This window comes from Maniola hyperantus, chromosome 9 (genome assembly GCF_902806685.2).
Source record: "Maniola hyperantus chromosome 9, iAphHyp1.2, whole genome shotgun sequence".
NCBI classification, from domain to species: Eukaryota; Metazoa; Arthropoda; class Insecta; order Lepidoptera; family Nymphalidae; genus Maniola; species Maniola hyperantus.
This window is the reverse complement of record NC_048544.1, coordinates 6936851-6952590: the sequence shown is the minus strand read 5'-3', so window position 1 is coordinate 6952590 and position 15740 is coordinate 6936851. Positions and strand designations below refer to the sequence as shown.

The window sequence follows — 15740 nt, the reverse complement described above, 5'->3', positions numbered from 1 at the left end:
TGTTAAGTTTACTAAAATCTAAATTCTCTTATTATGAAGTTCTAACATAATCCAAACAGAAAGGAAAATTGTGTCTGCCGTATTGTGACATCCTAGCTAGAATTTTATTTTGATTACATTTTCAATGGATTTTGTAGGACAAAGCTTGTCCTACAAAATCAAAGGACAAGTTTTGTACAAAAGCATAGTTTGGATGTGTTATACACATTTTTATTTAGTAAATTGGGGATAGTTATAAAAAATATACATAATTATTGAAATAAATTTATTTGCCACAGTTTCAAACATTAATTTAAGGCACATCGAACAAAAATAGCAGATCACTATTAATGTAATATAATTAAAATAGTAATTACTTCAACACTATTAACTGCCTCACTGGCCGAGGTAAAAAAATTAAACTATCTTTCTAGTTTTACGTATAACACAAAACAAAATAAAATTTTCATGATAAAATCGCCAAAACAATATTATGGACAGTAAATTTAAAATCTGACAAAATCTTATAAAATATTGAATATTTTAGAACACTAAAAAATTCTATAAAAATATTCACATTGACAACAGTTATTCATACATATTCATATTTATTCATACCTATTTTTAAAAGTATTTAGAGAATCTCAAAATGTTTAATCCTACCTAAAGTATACTTATAATAAGACCTTGTTCATATTTCACATTGAATTTTGCACCATGTTTTTACAGAATAAATCTTACCAAATACATACTTGGTGCATACTGCATACTTTGAGAATAGAACCTTTTACATGTTTCTGCTATAACGGTGAACGGATCTGGTATACCTACACAATGCACCATGTATAGGTATTCGGCAAGATATCATCCTGCAAAAAACGTGCAATATTATTGCCATGTGAACAAAGTCGAAGAATTACCCCTGACCCAAGGAAGACACTATTGGGTTGCCCCATGAATATATAACAAATGTGGATCAAGGTGCTCCCAATACCTACTTGTCGCTATCCCACTTTGACTAACAAATTAGAGAGAAGCCAGACCCCCCACGGTGTCCGACCTCTGCAATCGATGTGATAGCAATAAGTAGCTGTATTAGGAGTGCTCTATCCATAGGTAATATGTATTTATAATAGATTCATGGGTTACACAGATTGAATAAAATTTTCGAATACTATGTTATTAAATAAATCCGAGAAATGGAATGCAGCATACCCTGATTAATTTTAAAAACTTAAACATTTATTTTGCGTGTATTTGTCATGAGCGCTTGCTATATGATGTTCATCATATTTTATTGAAAACTAATGAAAAGCTCGGAGAGTTATTAGGGAACTGATGAACATACATACATCATCATCATCATCATCAACCGATAGACGTCCACTGCTGGACATACATACCAAAAAAAAAACCATATTAAATACTATGTTACTGCAGACTTAATTTGTAATCCTATAATTCGGTAGGCCTAGTTTGACAGCTACGGTATAATCATAATCATGATCCTCTGTCACTATTGGCTTTAATACAGTTGTGAACAAGAATGCCACAATTTACGACTATTTTAATATGATAATCACAATTTCTGTGTTAATCGCCTGGGTCATGAACATATTTTTATATTTAGTAATTGCAGGCACATTAAATCTTATTTGGTAATTTTCTTTGATTATTATTATTATCAACACTATGATTCGAAAGTTGTACTAACTTGTATGTTTTATGAGTAGAATGAGATAAATTAGAAAAAGATTTTTAATCAAATAAACTTACAAGTTTGAATAGTCAAAAAATTTACCAGTAGTAGAACAAATGCCAAATATGAAAGTTCCAATCTGTACCCGTAGTACAAGATTTTACGTCTCACCAAACCAAACCTAATTCGAAAGTCGAAATACTTCCGCGTTACAGTAAACTGGATCTGAAATGCCTTGTTTTAAAGCTCAAGTTTGTCTACACTTCTACAACCAGCGCTCCAAGCGGAAACATTGCGAAATTAAATTCAGTGGCATTGAATATTTGACTTCAATTCAAGGCTGTTTAGGTCCATTTTACTGTAACGCGGAAGTATTTCGACTCTCGAATTTGGTTTGGTTTGGTGAGACGTAAAATCTTGTACTACGGGTACTGAAGTTGCAACATGGAGGCTTGCAGAATAAAGAAAGCCAGATCGAGATGTCTATTTGTACAAATGCAGTCATACACATTTACAGATAGGACTATTTGTTTAGTGTGGACTATACATGAATTGTAAAGTTGTAAAATATACATTCAAAAGTTCAACATAAAAATCATAGATAAATAAATAACACGATTACATCCGTAAAAATTTACTCCTCACGCGCCATTTTAGCACTATGACTTTTGTATGCATGTAGGTATATCAAGTTTGTCTAATACAAGAACCGCCTTTCGATACATTGCTGTCTCAGAATAAGGACTGTTGCTGTCATAAGATGACGATCTTGCGTTACAGACCCGTTCAGTCTCGACTCTCGATTACTCTACTATCAGACCTTACTAGACTAGATTTCTACTATCAGATCTTAGATTTCGAGTAGCTTAATTGAATTCGTCGGTGAAATTTAGGATGGCTGGTGTTGACTTGACTGGTTCTGGCTCGGACAGTACTAGCTCATGCTCGCGACTTCGTCCGCGTGCACTACACATATTTCAAACCCCGATTTCTAGAATCCTTTCTTAGCAGACGCCTACATTATAATAGCTATCTGCTTGCCAAATTTCAGCCCGATCCGTCCAGTAGATCAGTCAGTCAGTCAGCCACCTTTTCCTTTTATATATTTAGATTTGTCAAAAATTACAATGGAATCGTAGGTTTTCTGCACCGCTTCGATTTTGAGACCTGGTAAAGGACTGATAGTTTTGTTTATGGATATATTTTTTCTTTCCTTTGCACGTTGACTTATGTTTTTATTCCGCATTTTTGTGCGAGCGGTGACTATTTCACATTCTTTGTCATGTTGAATGATTTCCACTCTCGGTATTTTATGTACTGGTTCCACTTCAATGTTCGATTCTTCTTTACTATATTCGATTCGCTCGTCCACTAAATCTGTTATGGGTTCTGATCGTGTAAATGTTTTATGCATTTGTAAATTTGCGTGTAAATGTTGCGCCGCTGCTATTTTATGCATTTTCTCCAATTTTCTATAAGCAGTAGTGCTGGAAATCAGAGGTTGACACCTGATAAAACACTGGCGCTGATTCTGTTGTTTTTCTCTAAACTAAATTTAGAGTATCTGCATTCTCTTCTTTTTAACACATTGAATTTTACATTTAAAGAAGATTTTAGTGCACGCTACAAACGATACGCTCGCGACTGACAGCTAAAGTCACGAGGTTTGACGGCTCTAAATTAAACTTAAAACTGTCAAACAATGGGGCCGATTCTCTTGTCTTCAATCTCTAAACTAAACTAAATTAACAAGTGTAAATCTAGTGGTATCCTTTTCCGCAAGCAACATTATGACAGGGATAGCAATAGATTTAGACGTGTCATTTTAGTTTAGTTTAGAGATTGTGTACAAGAGAATCGGCCCCTATGTCTGTCCTTTTCATATTATATTAGTAAGAAGAGAATGCGAATGCTCTTAAGTTTATTTGTGCTCAGAATCAGTACCACAGTTGCTTCTTCGATTTCAGACACGTAAATTCCTGTTTTTATATTTTATTTATTAAACTGTCATCTTTTTTGAATACAATTTACGTTTCCTTTTATTAAGTGAAGTGTCTATACTTTCATCAGTCGGCGATTTCTTGCCGGGTAATATGCGGTGTGTTTTTTGAACCTAATTCGCTTTCAATTTCATCGATTGGAGGTAATTTATCTTAAGATTTGATTCTACTTCGAGTCTTCTTAAATACTTTTTTTTTTTTTTTTTTGGTATGTTTAAATTTTAACTTAATTCCTAGGGTTGACTTAGTTTTCCCTTTGCCTTCAAATCGTGTTGATCTAATAGGTACATTTGCAGAATGCGTCTTATCTTTGAGTATACTGCTATGATCGCGAGTATTCCCGAGATGAAGTCATTTTAATACGCCATTTCAACTGTTAAAATGGCGCGTGAGGAGTTAAATTTTACGCGTTATAAATTAGATATGGCGTGCCATACAAAATAACCGTTATTTATTACGTACCGGGAATTAAAATTGACACTTCGTGTCAAACGGTAGTGTTGACAGATGGTCTCATCACTAACACATTTTAGCTCCGAGTACGCTCATGTAACGCTAACAGTTGCTATCAGCGACAAAATGGCAATAATCGAGTTGCATCGAAAACACCTCGACAATCGCCATCTATATGTAAATAGTATTAACTATTAATATAATATTATATCTATGACAAAAATGCACACATTTGTTTTCTGTTCAGCATTTGTTCACAAACAAACACAGTTGGATAGTAAGTGGGCACATGACCAATAGGCTACTTGACTCATATCTAATTTCGTCCAATAAATGATTATTTATTATAGTATTTTGCTTAAGACAACGAAATATATCAATAACAATTTTTAAAAACGCAGGATGGATATATAAAACCAATTTAAAAAAATACAGTTTTTATTTTTATTTGAAACGCAGAAAACGCTGTCAGCCATGACGTGATGTCATTAAATATGTAAACAAAGAAATGTCATCCCTATGTCACGCGGGGACTAACGTAGTATCGATATATATAAAATTTAAAGTCCTGACTAACTTATATATCAACGCACAGCCTAAACATCTAAACAGCTGGTCCTAGATACATGAAATTTGGTGGGTGTGTTCTTTGTAGGTAAAGAGAAGGTATCCACTAGGAAAGGATTTTTTGAAATTCCACCCCTGAGTGGGTTAAATGGGGGTTTGAAATTTATGAAGTCCACGCGGGCGAAGTCACGAGCATAAGCTAGTTTTTATATATTTCTAAAAACTCATAGTAAACGTAAAAAAATATCGTTTTCTCTTTATAAATTGAATAAGTTATTAAGTAAGACTTACAACAAACTGATCTTTGCAAAAATAAATTTGGGTTGAAGTCTTTGTCATATAGGATCCCTTTAAGCAAGTCTTCGCGTGTTACGTATATTTATTTCACTGGGCACTCTAATCCACAACTTTCCTGTGGTCTTTATCGATGCGTTTTTTACATTCTCGGATGATACAATAACGATAATTACTATATTTTTCATGTAAACTAGTATAGAAGTCATGTTTATTAAACTTTGGGAGGTTATGCTGTTGTTTACAAATGCATGACGGCAGAGCACAGATAATCTATGGGCCAAACATGGCCGACAGTGTTTTCACCTGTCTAAGAAAAAAATATTTTTAAATTAAAGTTTTACGGTTTTTAGGGCGCAAAAAAATATAGTGTTAATTTTTTTGATCTAATAGGACAAATATTAACCATTTAAGACCAACTTAAAAAAAGTGTCAACTAGCCTATTACCAAAGGTTTCTTAGAGTTAAAACGCATTAAGTAAAAGTACCGGTGGGTAATGCTTTAGATATTTTAGGCGGAATGTAAGCTTTTGTGTCTGATCAGGATCACCATTTTATGATGGCTCAACACAGAACCACAAGAAAGAAATCTAAAACTAACTGAGTCTCAACAAATAAATGTTCATAAGATTCATAATTATAAATTTTAAAAAGCAAATATGTCAATTAAGCCAAAAATTAATATAGGTACCTAATGCTTCCAGTGAAACATAAGGTACAATGTACTGGTGTACGTAAGTACCATTTTATGATGATGGATCATCAAATCGACAAAATATTTCTTGAAATTCTTAAACAAACTGAATCTCTGAAAAAAATGTTCATAAGAATCATAATTCAAAAATTTAAAGTTTTCAAATAATCTTAATTAAACAAAAAAATCCTAATATTATAGTGAAACAATTAAGTAAAAAAATAATAATACCTAATGTCTATAGTGAAACATAACTGGTGTACTCTAAAAACTACACTTAGGTACTAACCGTTTTATAAAACTTACATGCAATAACAACAAATTGTTTCATAATTCTATACTTCACATAGGTGAAGTGAAAAATTCCAGCTTAACCCCAAGGGCATAAACTAAAATTTTTATGTGGCCAGAGAATTTTTCACTATTCTGGTTCTCACTGGTCTTAATATTAATTTTGAACAATGTTCCTTTTATAATTACTATTAAATTCGTAATATGGACTTTACATTTTAATCTTTCAAGGTTTCACCTGCAATCGGATAAAAATCCCTATAAAATTCGGGTTAGTGAAGAATTGTAAATAATGACACCGCTATTGCCAGATCGAAAAGCTGTAAAACGATACGAGACGCTGCTATGCCTATAACTTGTGTAAAAAAAATCGTGAAAAATTAAAATAAATGGCTTTGTCCTGTCGAAAGTCTTAAATGACAAAACAGTCTTAATTAAATCTGTTTGAAAAAGGTACGAAATTTAGAAAATACACAAAATCAACGAATTTCGTACCCTTTTGGCAACGCTGGATCTTGGGACAAGTTAGTAATGCGACAGTGTCCTTAGACATCCGAATTTTAGGCTGCCTGCGCCCGCATTCAAATACCCGGATAAGGAATAACGACCAAGTGTAATTCCAACATTACATTAAACGACAAATTGTTGTTTTGCATGACACTTAATACAGGATGTTATTAGAACGCTACAAAAACGAAGACGGTGATAGTACTGTTGGTTACTAAAAAAAACTTGTATTTTTTAAAAGTTCGCAATGTATTGCAAATAAAACATCAGACTAACACTAGAGGTGCACGAAACAATGCCGGGTAGGCGGGACATTGACCCCGAGTTTTTCAAGCTATACATTGCTGGTTTGAAAATACTAAACTACGAGTTTAGTATTATGATAAATGGTACGAGGTAAATGGTCGCGTAATGGATTGTGTTTAGGTAGTATAATAATAGGGATATGTATTCGCTAGCGGTCTAATTACACCCTGTATAGAACAAACATTGAAGGAACTGCCTCACAGGATGTTTGTATTATATTCAGCCTCCAGCTTGTCTATAATATTCTTAATGTTAGTTATACACCTATCCAGGTCGTCGACCGGCTGCTGGTGCGACCGATTGGTCGCGCGCATCTGGTCCATCATATTGTGCGCTACTTTGAGAGAAGTTATCGCCGCTCGTGGCCCTACTATATCCATCTGTGAATGAGTTTTAACATTTTAGTTATTGGAAATCGTCGTCGTTTCAACTGATAGATAACTACAAACAATGCTGGAAGAAGCGCGATGGTGAGCAGATCAGATAATGGGGCCGATTCTCTTGTACACAATCTCTAAGTAAACTAAATTAACAGGTCTAAATCTAGTGCTTCCCTTTTCCGCAAGCAACATTATAAAAAGGACAGCAATAGATTTAGACGTGTCATTTTAGTTTAGTTTAGAGATTGTGTACAACGGAATTAGCCACATTGTGTTACAAAATGACACTACATTTACGCCTCAGGCTGATATAGTTAGAGGGTTATTAAGGCAGGATGATGTAGACCTTTTCGTTACGCTACAAACTGTCGTGGTTATATGTAGGTTAGGTACCCGTATATTTCGGTGTAATTTTATAGACGTTTCACGTTAAAATAGCTAGGCACGCTGCGCTCGTGCGCTCCATCTTGCCACCAGGTCTGTTAGTACCCAAGCTAGTCTATATAAATATATATAAAAAATTGGCGGACGGCTGTTTGCGCGGCAGCGCGCATTTGCCGCTGCTCACCCCCACAATGCTGCAAAAAAAACAGTATACAGTACCAGTAACAGTAGTACAGATACCTTGGGTATGGTGACCACCGTCAAGTCATGGTTGGACACGGCCTCCAGCTTGATCTTCTTAGCGGGCGGCTGCTTGCGCGGCAGCGCGCGCTTGCCGCCGCTCGCGCGGAACTCATTCTCCTGCGTGTTCTTGTCGCGGCGCGGGCACGAGCACACGCGCGCGCCCACGTTCTGTCGCCCGTATACTGTGCCACTAAGACCGGACGCATATCATCAGAAATTGGCGTCGATTCTGATATTTTTCTCTAAACTAGAGATTTTAATTTAGAAAATTAGATTTAAATGTCTGCATCATTTTATTTTTAATATTACTTTAAAAAGACGGAAAATGAATTTTAAATTTAAATACTCTATTTTATTCTTTATTTAAAAGACGAAGAATGTAAGAAATATACTTACATGGAATCTTCAAGTGTAAAGATGATATCAATGGCTCGTCGGTTAATGCCCGAACTGCAGCTGTTCTTGCAAACAAAGTTGTAGGCGTGTCCTCCCGGGCCGTTCAGCTGCACGACCACAGAGTACCAGCAGTCGGTTTCTTGAGGATTGCCGCAGTAGAACACGTTCGGGTCTCCCATCTCGCGGGCCGATCTCAGTACGTTGTTCACTATTACTGCATCGGTTGTCTCTATGGAATAAAAGGTAAAACGGTTTCAACATTTTTGTATGGAACCTGGCATACCTACAAGTCCGCCATTTTGAAAAAGAAAGCATTAACATACAAACAAATATAATTAGAATAGATATTAGAATACATTTAGAAACTCTGTAAATAATATTAATAAATTTAAAAGAACACCACTGTGGCGCAGATGTACATCGGTCCATGCGGCACCTTGCTCACATCCGAGTTGAAGTTCAGCGAGAAGTTGCACTCCATCTCCACGTATTTAGTATGTGGGCATACTGAGAATAGTGACATCAACTCACTTGTGTTGAAGTGACATGCGCATGTTGCAAGCAGCGCTCCACGCGCTTCTCGGCTTGCTCGGCGTCCGCGAACACCACTGTGGCGCGGATGTACATCGGTCCATGCGGCACCTTGCTCACATCCGAGTTGAAGTTCAGCGAGAAGTTGCACTCCATCTCCACGTATATCCGGTTTAGTACGTGGGCATACTGAGAATAGTGACATCAACTCACTTGTGTTGGAAGTGACATGCGCATGTTGCAAGCAGCGCTCCACGCGCTTCTCGGCTTGCTCGGCGTCTGCGAACACCACTGTGGCGCGGATGTACATCGGTCCATGCGGCACCTTGCTCACATCCGAGTTGAAGTTCAGCGAGAAGTTGCACTCCATCTCCACGTATATCCGGTTTAGTACGTGGGCATACTGAGAATAGTGACATCAACTCACTTGTGTTGGAAGTGACATGCGCATGTTGCAAGCAGCGCTCCACGCGCTTCTCGGCTTGCTCGGCGTCTGCGAACACCACTGTGGCGCGGATGTACATCGGTCCATGCGGCACCTTGCTCACATCCCAGTTGAAGTTCAGCGAGAAGTTGCACTCCATCTCCACGTATATCCGGTTTAGTACGTGGGCATACTGAGAATAGTGACATCAACTCACTTGTGTTGGAAGTGACATGCGCATGTTGCAAGCAGCGCTCCACGCGCTTCTCGGCCTGCTCGGCGTCCGCGAACACCACTGTGGCGCGGATGTACATCGGTCCATGCGGCACCTTGCTCACATCCGAGTTGAAGTTCAGCGAGAAGTTGCACTCCATCTCCACGTATATCCGGTTTAGTACGTGGGCATACTGAGAATAGTGACATCAACTCACTTGTGTTGGAAGTGACATGCGCATGTTGCAAGCAGCGCTCCACGCGCTTCTCGGCTTGCTCGGCGTCTGCGAACACCACTGTGGCGCGGATGTACATCGGTCCATGCGGCACCTTGCTCACATCCCAGTTGAAGTTCAGCGAGAAGTTGCACTCCATCTCCACATATATCCGGTTTAGTATGTGGGAATACTGCAAATAAATAAGTAGACAATGGCCCAAATTCTAAGCACAACCTAATTTTAGAGTATTCGCATGCTCTTCTTACTAATGTAATATGAAAAGGACAGACACAGTTTGACAGTTTTAAATTTAATTTTTAGATGGTAAAACCCGTGATTTTAGTGCGCAGTCTTTAAATGTGAAAGGCATGTTCCGTTCCTTTTTTAGCATTAGTAAAAAGAAAAGGATGCAGATACTCTAAATTTAATTCAGAGAAAGACAAGGGAATCGGTGTCAATATGATAAATTAATCACTTTATCCAGATATTATTCACAATAGCAGGTTAAAGACAAGTCTGACTTGTTTCCCCTCCTGTTTCTCATTCCGGCGTGATCACCTGGATGCAATAGTGTTTTGTTCGCAGATCGAACAGTACTGATCACATATCAACATCTTAACACCCTGATTATAAAACTAAAGAGTAACAGAATGACTTATTGTTATTCCCTGGATACATCTTTTATATGAAAAAATAAAGGATTGTTTTCTTAAGAAAATGTTCTTTTTTTTTTTGATTAAAATATATTTTACTTTAGTGAGTTAGATATTATTATGTCATGTGTCTAAATAAATATTTAGTTATATTTACCAAAAACTTTTTCTTTTGTGTAAGTGACCCATCTATTTCTATTTCAAATGCTGCTTTTTCAGACTCGATTTTCCTCTCTGGTGGACCACGTGGTGAAATCTATAAAAAGAACATAATACATATGGCTGATTACATTATTCCCGAGTGTCATAGGCTATACAAATTTTATTTCAAAAAAATTAGAGATCCCTACGAAAATTGTAATAAGCTACACATGCGAAGCCGGAGCGTTGGTCGCTAGTCTATTATATTAGTGTTCAATCACAAGAGGGACTTTTCATCTTAAATCTTTTTAACCAACTTCAAAAAAGGTGGGTGGGAAGGTTCTTAAAATGGTGCATATCTTTTTTATCTCCTCAAGACTAGACTCAGACAACTACTTAAAAGCTCCTAAAGATATAAGTGAAAAAATGTATAAGAGATACATACTGGAATGAACTGAATATGTGGACTGTATTTCATGTCGGGTACAACAATAGTTGCTACATCTAATGTCTCTTCTGAACTAACATCTCCTGTTAGATACGAGGATATGTTGAAATCGTTCCCAGCGTCTGGTAGAAAAACATCATCTTCCAAGTTCCTGGAAAGTTATTTATTTATTCATTTAATTTGTACCAAACACTTAAAACTTAAAAAAAACATTGGTACTGATTCTGAGCACAACTAAATTTTAGAGTATTCGCATATCTTCTTTCTAATGTAATATGAAAAGGACAGACACAGTTTTAAATTTAATTTAGAGCTATCAAACTTTGTGACTTCAGCTGCCAGTCGCGAGCCTATTGTTTATTTGTAGCGTGCACTAATATTTAGAGTTAATGTAAAATTCATGTTCTGTCCTTTTTTAGCAATATTAAAAAGAAAAAGATGCAGATATTTTAAATTTAGGTAAGAGAAAGAAGGACCTCGCAAGCGTTCGAAACTAGTACAGTACGCGGCAGAAAATAATGTACATCGACCTCTAGAAGGAGATAGCGGATTTGCAGCGGATAGTCGTTGAGACCGACAAAACGTCATATACTCATATACGTCATATAATCATCAAGCCCTATAATTGGATTAATTAAGACATTATGAAAGGAATAGCAATACATATTATATTTAGACCTGTCATTTTAGTTTAGAGATTGTGTACAATAGAATTAGCCACAATCCTAACTTTTATTTTACAAACTACGAACTTACAAAAGGTCCAAATCCTGGGTATTGGAAGGCGGTATCGTCAAATCCTCAATTTTATACATGATTAAGCCTTCTTTGTCTCGAATAACTGAAAAAATTAAAATCAAAACAACATTTACAATAGTCTCTTTTGAAAGGGCTGTGTCATGTGATAGAGAATACAGCTGGCCTAGCACCTAATGATGAAATTAGTTGAGAGGATGAAAAAAAATAGTAAGTTTGTAACTAAAATAGACCATTTGTAATTTGTTACTGTCGGTAATAATACTTTAACTTAACTGTAGCCCTCAGATTCGGAAGTGTAAATTTTAGGGCAGGTTGTAAACAATCTCGAGTTTTACTTACTGGATCACCAGCGATATACTTAAACTATATATATATATATATATATTAATGTATAGATCATCAATTTTATTTGATAAGTTGGGATGGGAGGACCCTATAATCTAAGGGAGTACCTGAGTATGCAAATCGCAATACACAACAAATGAACAAAATTTTAGATAGGCATGTAATTTTAACAACATTTTCTATTAAAATGAAAAACAACATGGCCCTTTGTTTATTTTCAACTTACCAATTTAAGAAATAACTCGCACAGTATAAAATGAACTATTAAAGATTGCTGTCCCTAATGTTTTGAACATAAATTACCGACGGTAATTAATATTTACATTTAAACAATTTTGGTATTACACCTGTATTGTGCCTGTATTACACGATCACACGATATTCAAAAAATAAAGTTTACTGAACTCGACCGCCGGATACATTTTTTATTTTACTTGCTTACTGGTCTGTGTTCGACCAAGAGTGCGACAATAGACAAAGCTCACTTGGCATTTGAATAACATTGACAGGAGGCGCTGTTGGAGAACAAAGGCTTACAATCGTAGATAGAGTAATAAAGGTAGATGCAGGAACGTTTGCTTTCTCATTCGCACTAAAAAGAGAGCACAGATAAAGTTACTGATGTGATAAAAAGAGACGCAGCTAACCTATTTTTTGTCCCTTCTCGTGTAACTGGTTTTTTTCAAGAATAGATACAAGAAGTTCCAAAATAAACTTTGAGAATTCGTGGTGTAATTGTATTTCTCATGAGTTATTACTTGTTTTCACATAAAAACGTTTAATACAAATATTGTTGATCGGTTAATACAAATATTGACTACTAAGTTACATAAGGGCGGCTGCCCAGAGCTGGTATAAGTCAGAACACCTTTTTGGTTGGTATATGGTTTAATTGGGTTACAACGGAATTACAAAAATGGTATATATTATAATTAAAGATAATGTAGTGTACGTCCGTTCGCGTCGATGATCGTACACGAAGGCGCCAATGTGTGCTTCTTCGGCAGGTAGCTCACGTTGCGCTGATGGGGCAGTCAGCCAGCGTAACACCTCCCCCATTGGATGCGCAATTATTCGGGGATGTTCAAAGTGGAGCCGAATATTGCGGCTTACTGGTAGCATTAAAAGTTCTTGATTCATGGAATGATGGTTGAGCTGCTCTCTCTGAGCCTCCTTAGACAGAGAGATAGGCGTGGATTATCACGTTTCATCTACCTCCTGTAACAGTATGATTTTAGTAGATGTGTTCTCCGGATCAGTTGGTTCTTCAGTCAGTGATATCTTCTGCTTGCATAAATTTAAAGAATTGACCTTCGGGCATTCAGCCTCTATGTAAATGAAAACCTTAGAATTGGTTGAGATAAGAGTGTGCAGGTGGTACTATATATAGTATTACGTTACTTGAAATAAGCTAAACTGATAAAATACGCTAAATGTAACCGGAAACCTCAGGACTACGGATCAGTTCTGTAAATGATGCGTTACTCTAAATGTCTAATAACTAGGTACCTAAGTTTCTATGTCGAATAAAGACTTTTAATATTACCTACTGCTAAAATGTATAATATCTAAAATGAAGTGATAGTATTTGTACTAACTCAAATAGTCGAAGAAGGCTATATAGTTATAACTCGTAATTTCTTGCATATTTTATCTAGAAATTTACAAAAATTCGAGCAGTGAGCATATAGCTAAAATTGCTCATTATTCTTATTAGTCACTCTGTGACATAAGTAAGAGCTTTCCTGATTTTATCTGATTTAGTGAAAGGGTAGTTACATCTAGTTTTTAAATTTAGGAAATCTCTGAAAAATAGGTAAAACTATCGAGGACAAAGTTATAAAGGTACATAGGTATAAACTTCGGTATAAAATAGATTTCTTATTTAAAAGCATTAATTGAATAAAATAATGTAGTTACAGTGTTCCTATCAGTAGGATGAAATTCGATCGTGGGAATGTCGCAAGGGCTTGGTAGAAAGATACCTAACTGCTAATCTAAAAATGTAATATGAAAATTCATTTTATGTGGGCCTTTTAAATCGGGATTTCGGAAAGGGTTTTTTTCGATTTTTTCTAGAAGTATATATGTGTATAGCTTGATTATGAGTCACTGAACTTTGGATAGGAATTTCGGGATTTTTTGGTAAGTTAGTGCAAGTGGTGTCAGTACGAGATGAATTTTTGACCATTGATTTCGAAAATTTAACAGATTTTGATTGTTTTGAGCGATTAAAACATACTGGTATAGTTTCTTTCAACTGATCGTCTGCAGTAGGGTTCATTTTCTTAACAATCGTAAAATTGTATTCAGCTAATTTTAAGTTCCAACGCGTAATACGAGGACTCGGGTCTTTTAAATTCGATAACTCAGGAAAATCGGAAATTATTTTAAACTGTCTGCTAAAGAGATATGGTCTAAAGTACTTAGTTGCCCAGACTACTGCAAGAAGGTCTTTTTCTGTTTTAGAATATTTAATCTCGCCATCATTTAAAGTACGTGAGGCGTATGCTATCGGTAGGTCGGCGCCAATAGGGCCTTGGGATAGCAGTGCATTTAAAGTCATATCAGAGGCAAAGGTTGTCAAATTAAATTCCTGTTTAAAATCAGGATAAGCTAGAACTGGGATTCCTTTTACAAGAATTTTACAATTTTCGAAAGAATTAATGAAATCCGTATCATGATTGAGTTTTGCTCCTTTTTTCAAGCAAGATGTTAAAGGCTTGGTCACTTGTGCAAAGTCTGGTATAAATCTTCTATAGAAACCAAGGATTCCTAAAAATTCTTTGATTCCTTTGCGAGTTTGAGGTAATGGAAAATTTAAAATAGATGAAATATTATCTGGATTCGATTGTATGCCGTGCTGAGAATAGATATGACATAGAGGCGTTTCGTGTTTCAAGAACTCCGATTTATCTATTTTAATTTTAAAATTCAAATTCCTTAATCTTTCTAAAACAGCACTTAAATTCATTATATGCTCCTGTAATGATGTAGAGAAAACTAAAATTCTTCCTAAGTAAGCTATGGAATTTGGCAGGCCTTGAAGATCATTATCGCTAAAATGTTGAAAAGTATCATTATTTAAATTAAGACCTAGAGTTGTAAAGTACAAGCACCTCCCTAACTTGTCTAAAACGTCGGTTAAAATTGAAATTGGACACGAGTTTTCTATCGTCTGGAAGTGAAATTGTCGAAATTCGTCAATTGAATTATCATTTTTAAAATAAAATACATCGGAATATTCTTTGGCTAAATTGATTAAATTAGTGGCCTCTTCTTCATTTAACTGATCTATGGGCAACCGTGATAATATGAACTCGTAATTCTGCTTATCGCCAGCAGCGGTGTCAATTTCATTTTCACACCACCGCCGGGTCGGTATGTATTCTTGGGAATTATAATATTGGTCCGATATAATATTATACACAGGAATTTTAGTTTCTGGAGTTTCCAATATACCGTGTAGATTTAAGTCCACCTGTGGGCAATTTTTTTGATCAGGGTGAGGTTGGCATGGGATATAAGTATTTGAAGGGTATTGAGGTTCTGAAGGAACGTGTTTTTGGACTTTTTGGGACATTGAGTATCTTCGTGATCTAGGAGGAAATTTTGTCTCACTATAATAATTTCGCTGTGAATAAAAAGAATAAGGTCTACGAGTATGCTTATGATAATTTTGAAAAAATTTAGTTCTGTTCTGCAGATGTATTATATTTAATTCTTCTTTGGCAAATTCGAGAGCAGTTTGCAATGTGGGGGGTCTCATACACCTTACTCTTGACCCTAAAGGTTCTCTTAAACCTTTTAAGAAG

The 15740-nt window shown here is 35.9% G+C and overlaps 1 protein-coding gene and 1 long non-coding RNA gene across 2 annotated transcripts in view; one reads left to right on the top strand and one right to left on the bottom strand.

Moving 5' to 3' along the window:
* Positions 1–251: 251 nt before the first annotated feature.
* On the bottom strand, positions 252–12310 carry p53. The gene is made up of 8 exons (XM_034971664.2): positions 12152–12310; positions 11578–11662; positions 10819–10972; positions 10390–10488; positions 9580–9769; positions 8194–8422; positions 7795–7987; positions 252–7170 (listed from the first exon to the last, which is right to left on the bottom strand). The coding sequence occupies exons 2-8, from the start codon at positions 11634–11636 to the stop codon at positions 6988–6990; spliced, it is 1107 nt and encodes a 368-aa protein (XP_034827555.1). The 5' UTR covers positions 11637–11662; positions 12152–12310; the 3' UTR covers positions 252–6987.
* LOC138402812 (uncharacterized) overlaps positions 4607–15740 on the top strand; it is a 154120-nt gene continuing 142986 nt past the window's right edge. Inside the window, exon 1 of the long non-coding RNA XR_011237163.1 lies at positions 4607–5445. This is a non-coding gene — a long non-coding RNA (uncharacterized lncRNA). The remainder of the gene's footprint in view (positions 5446–15740) is intronic.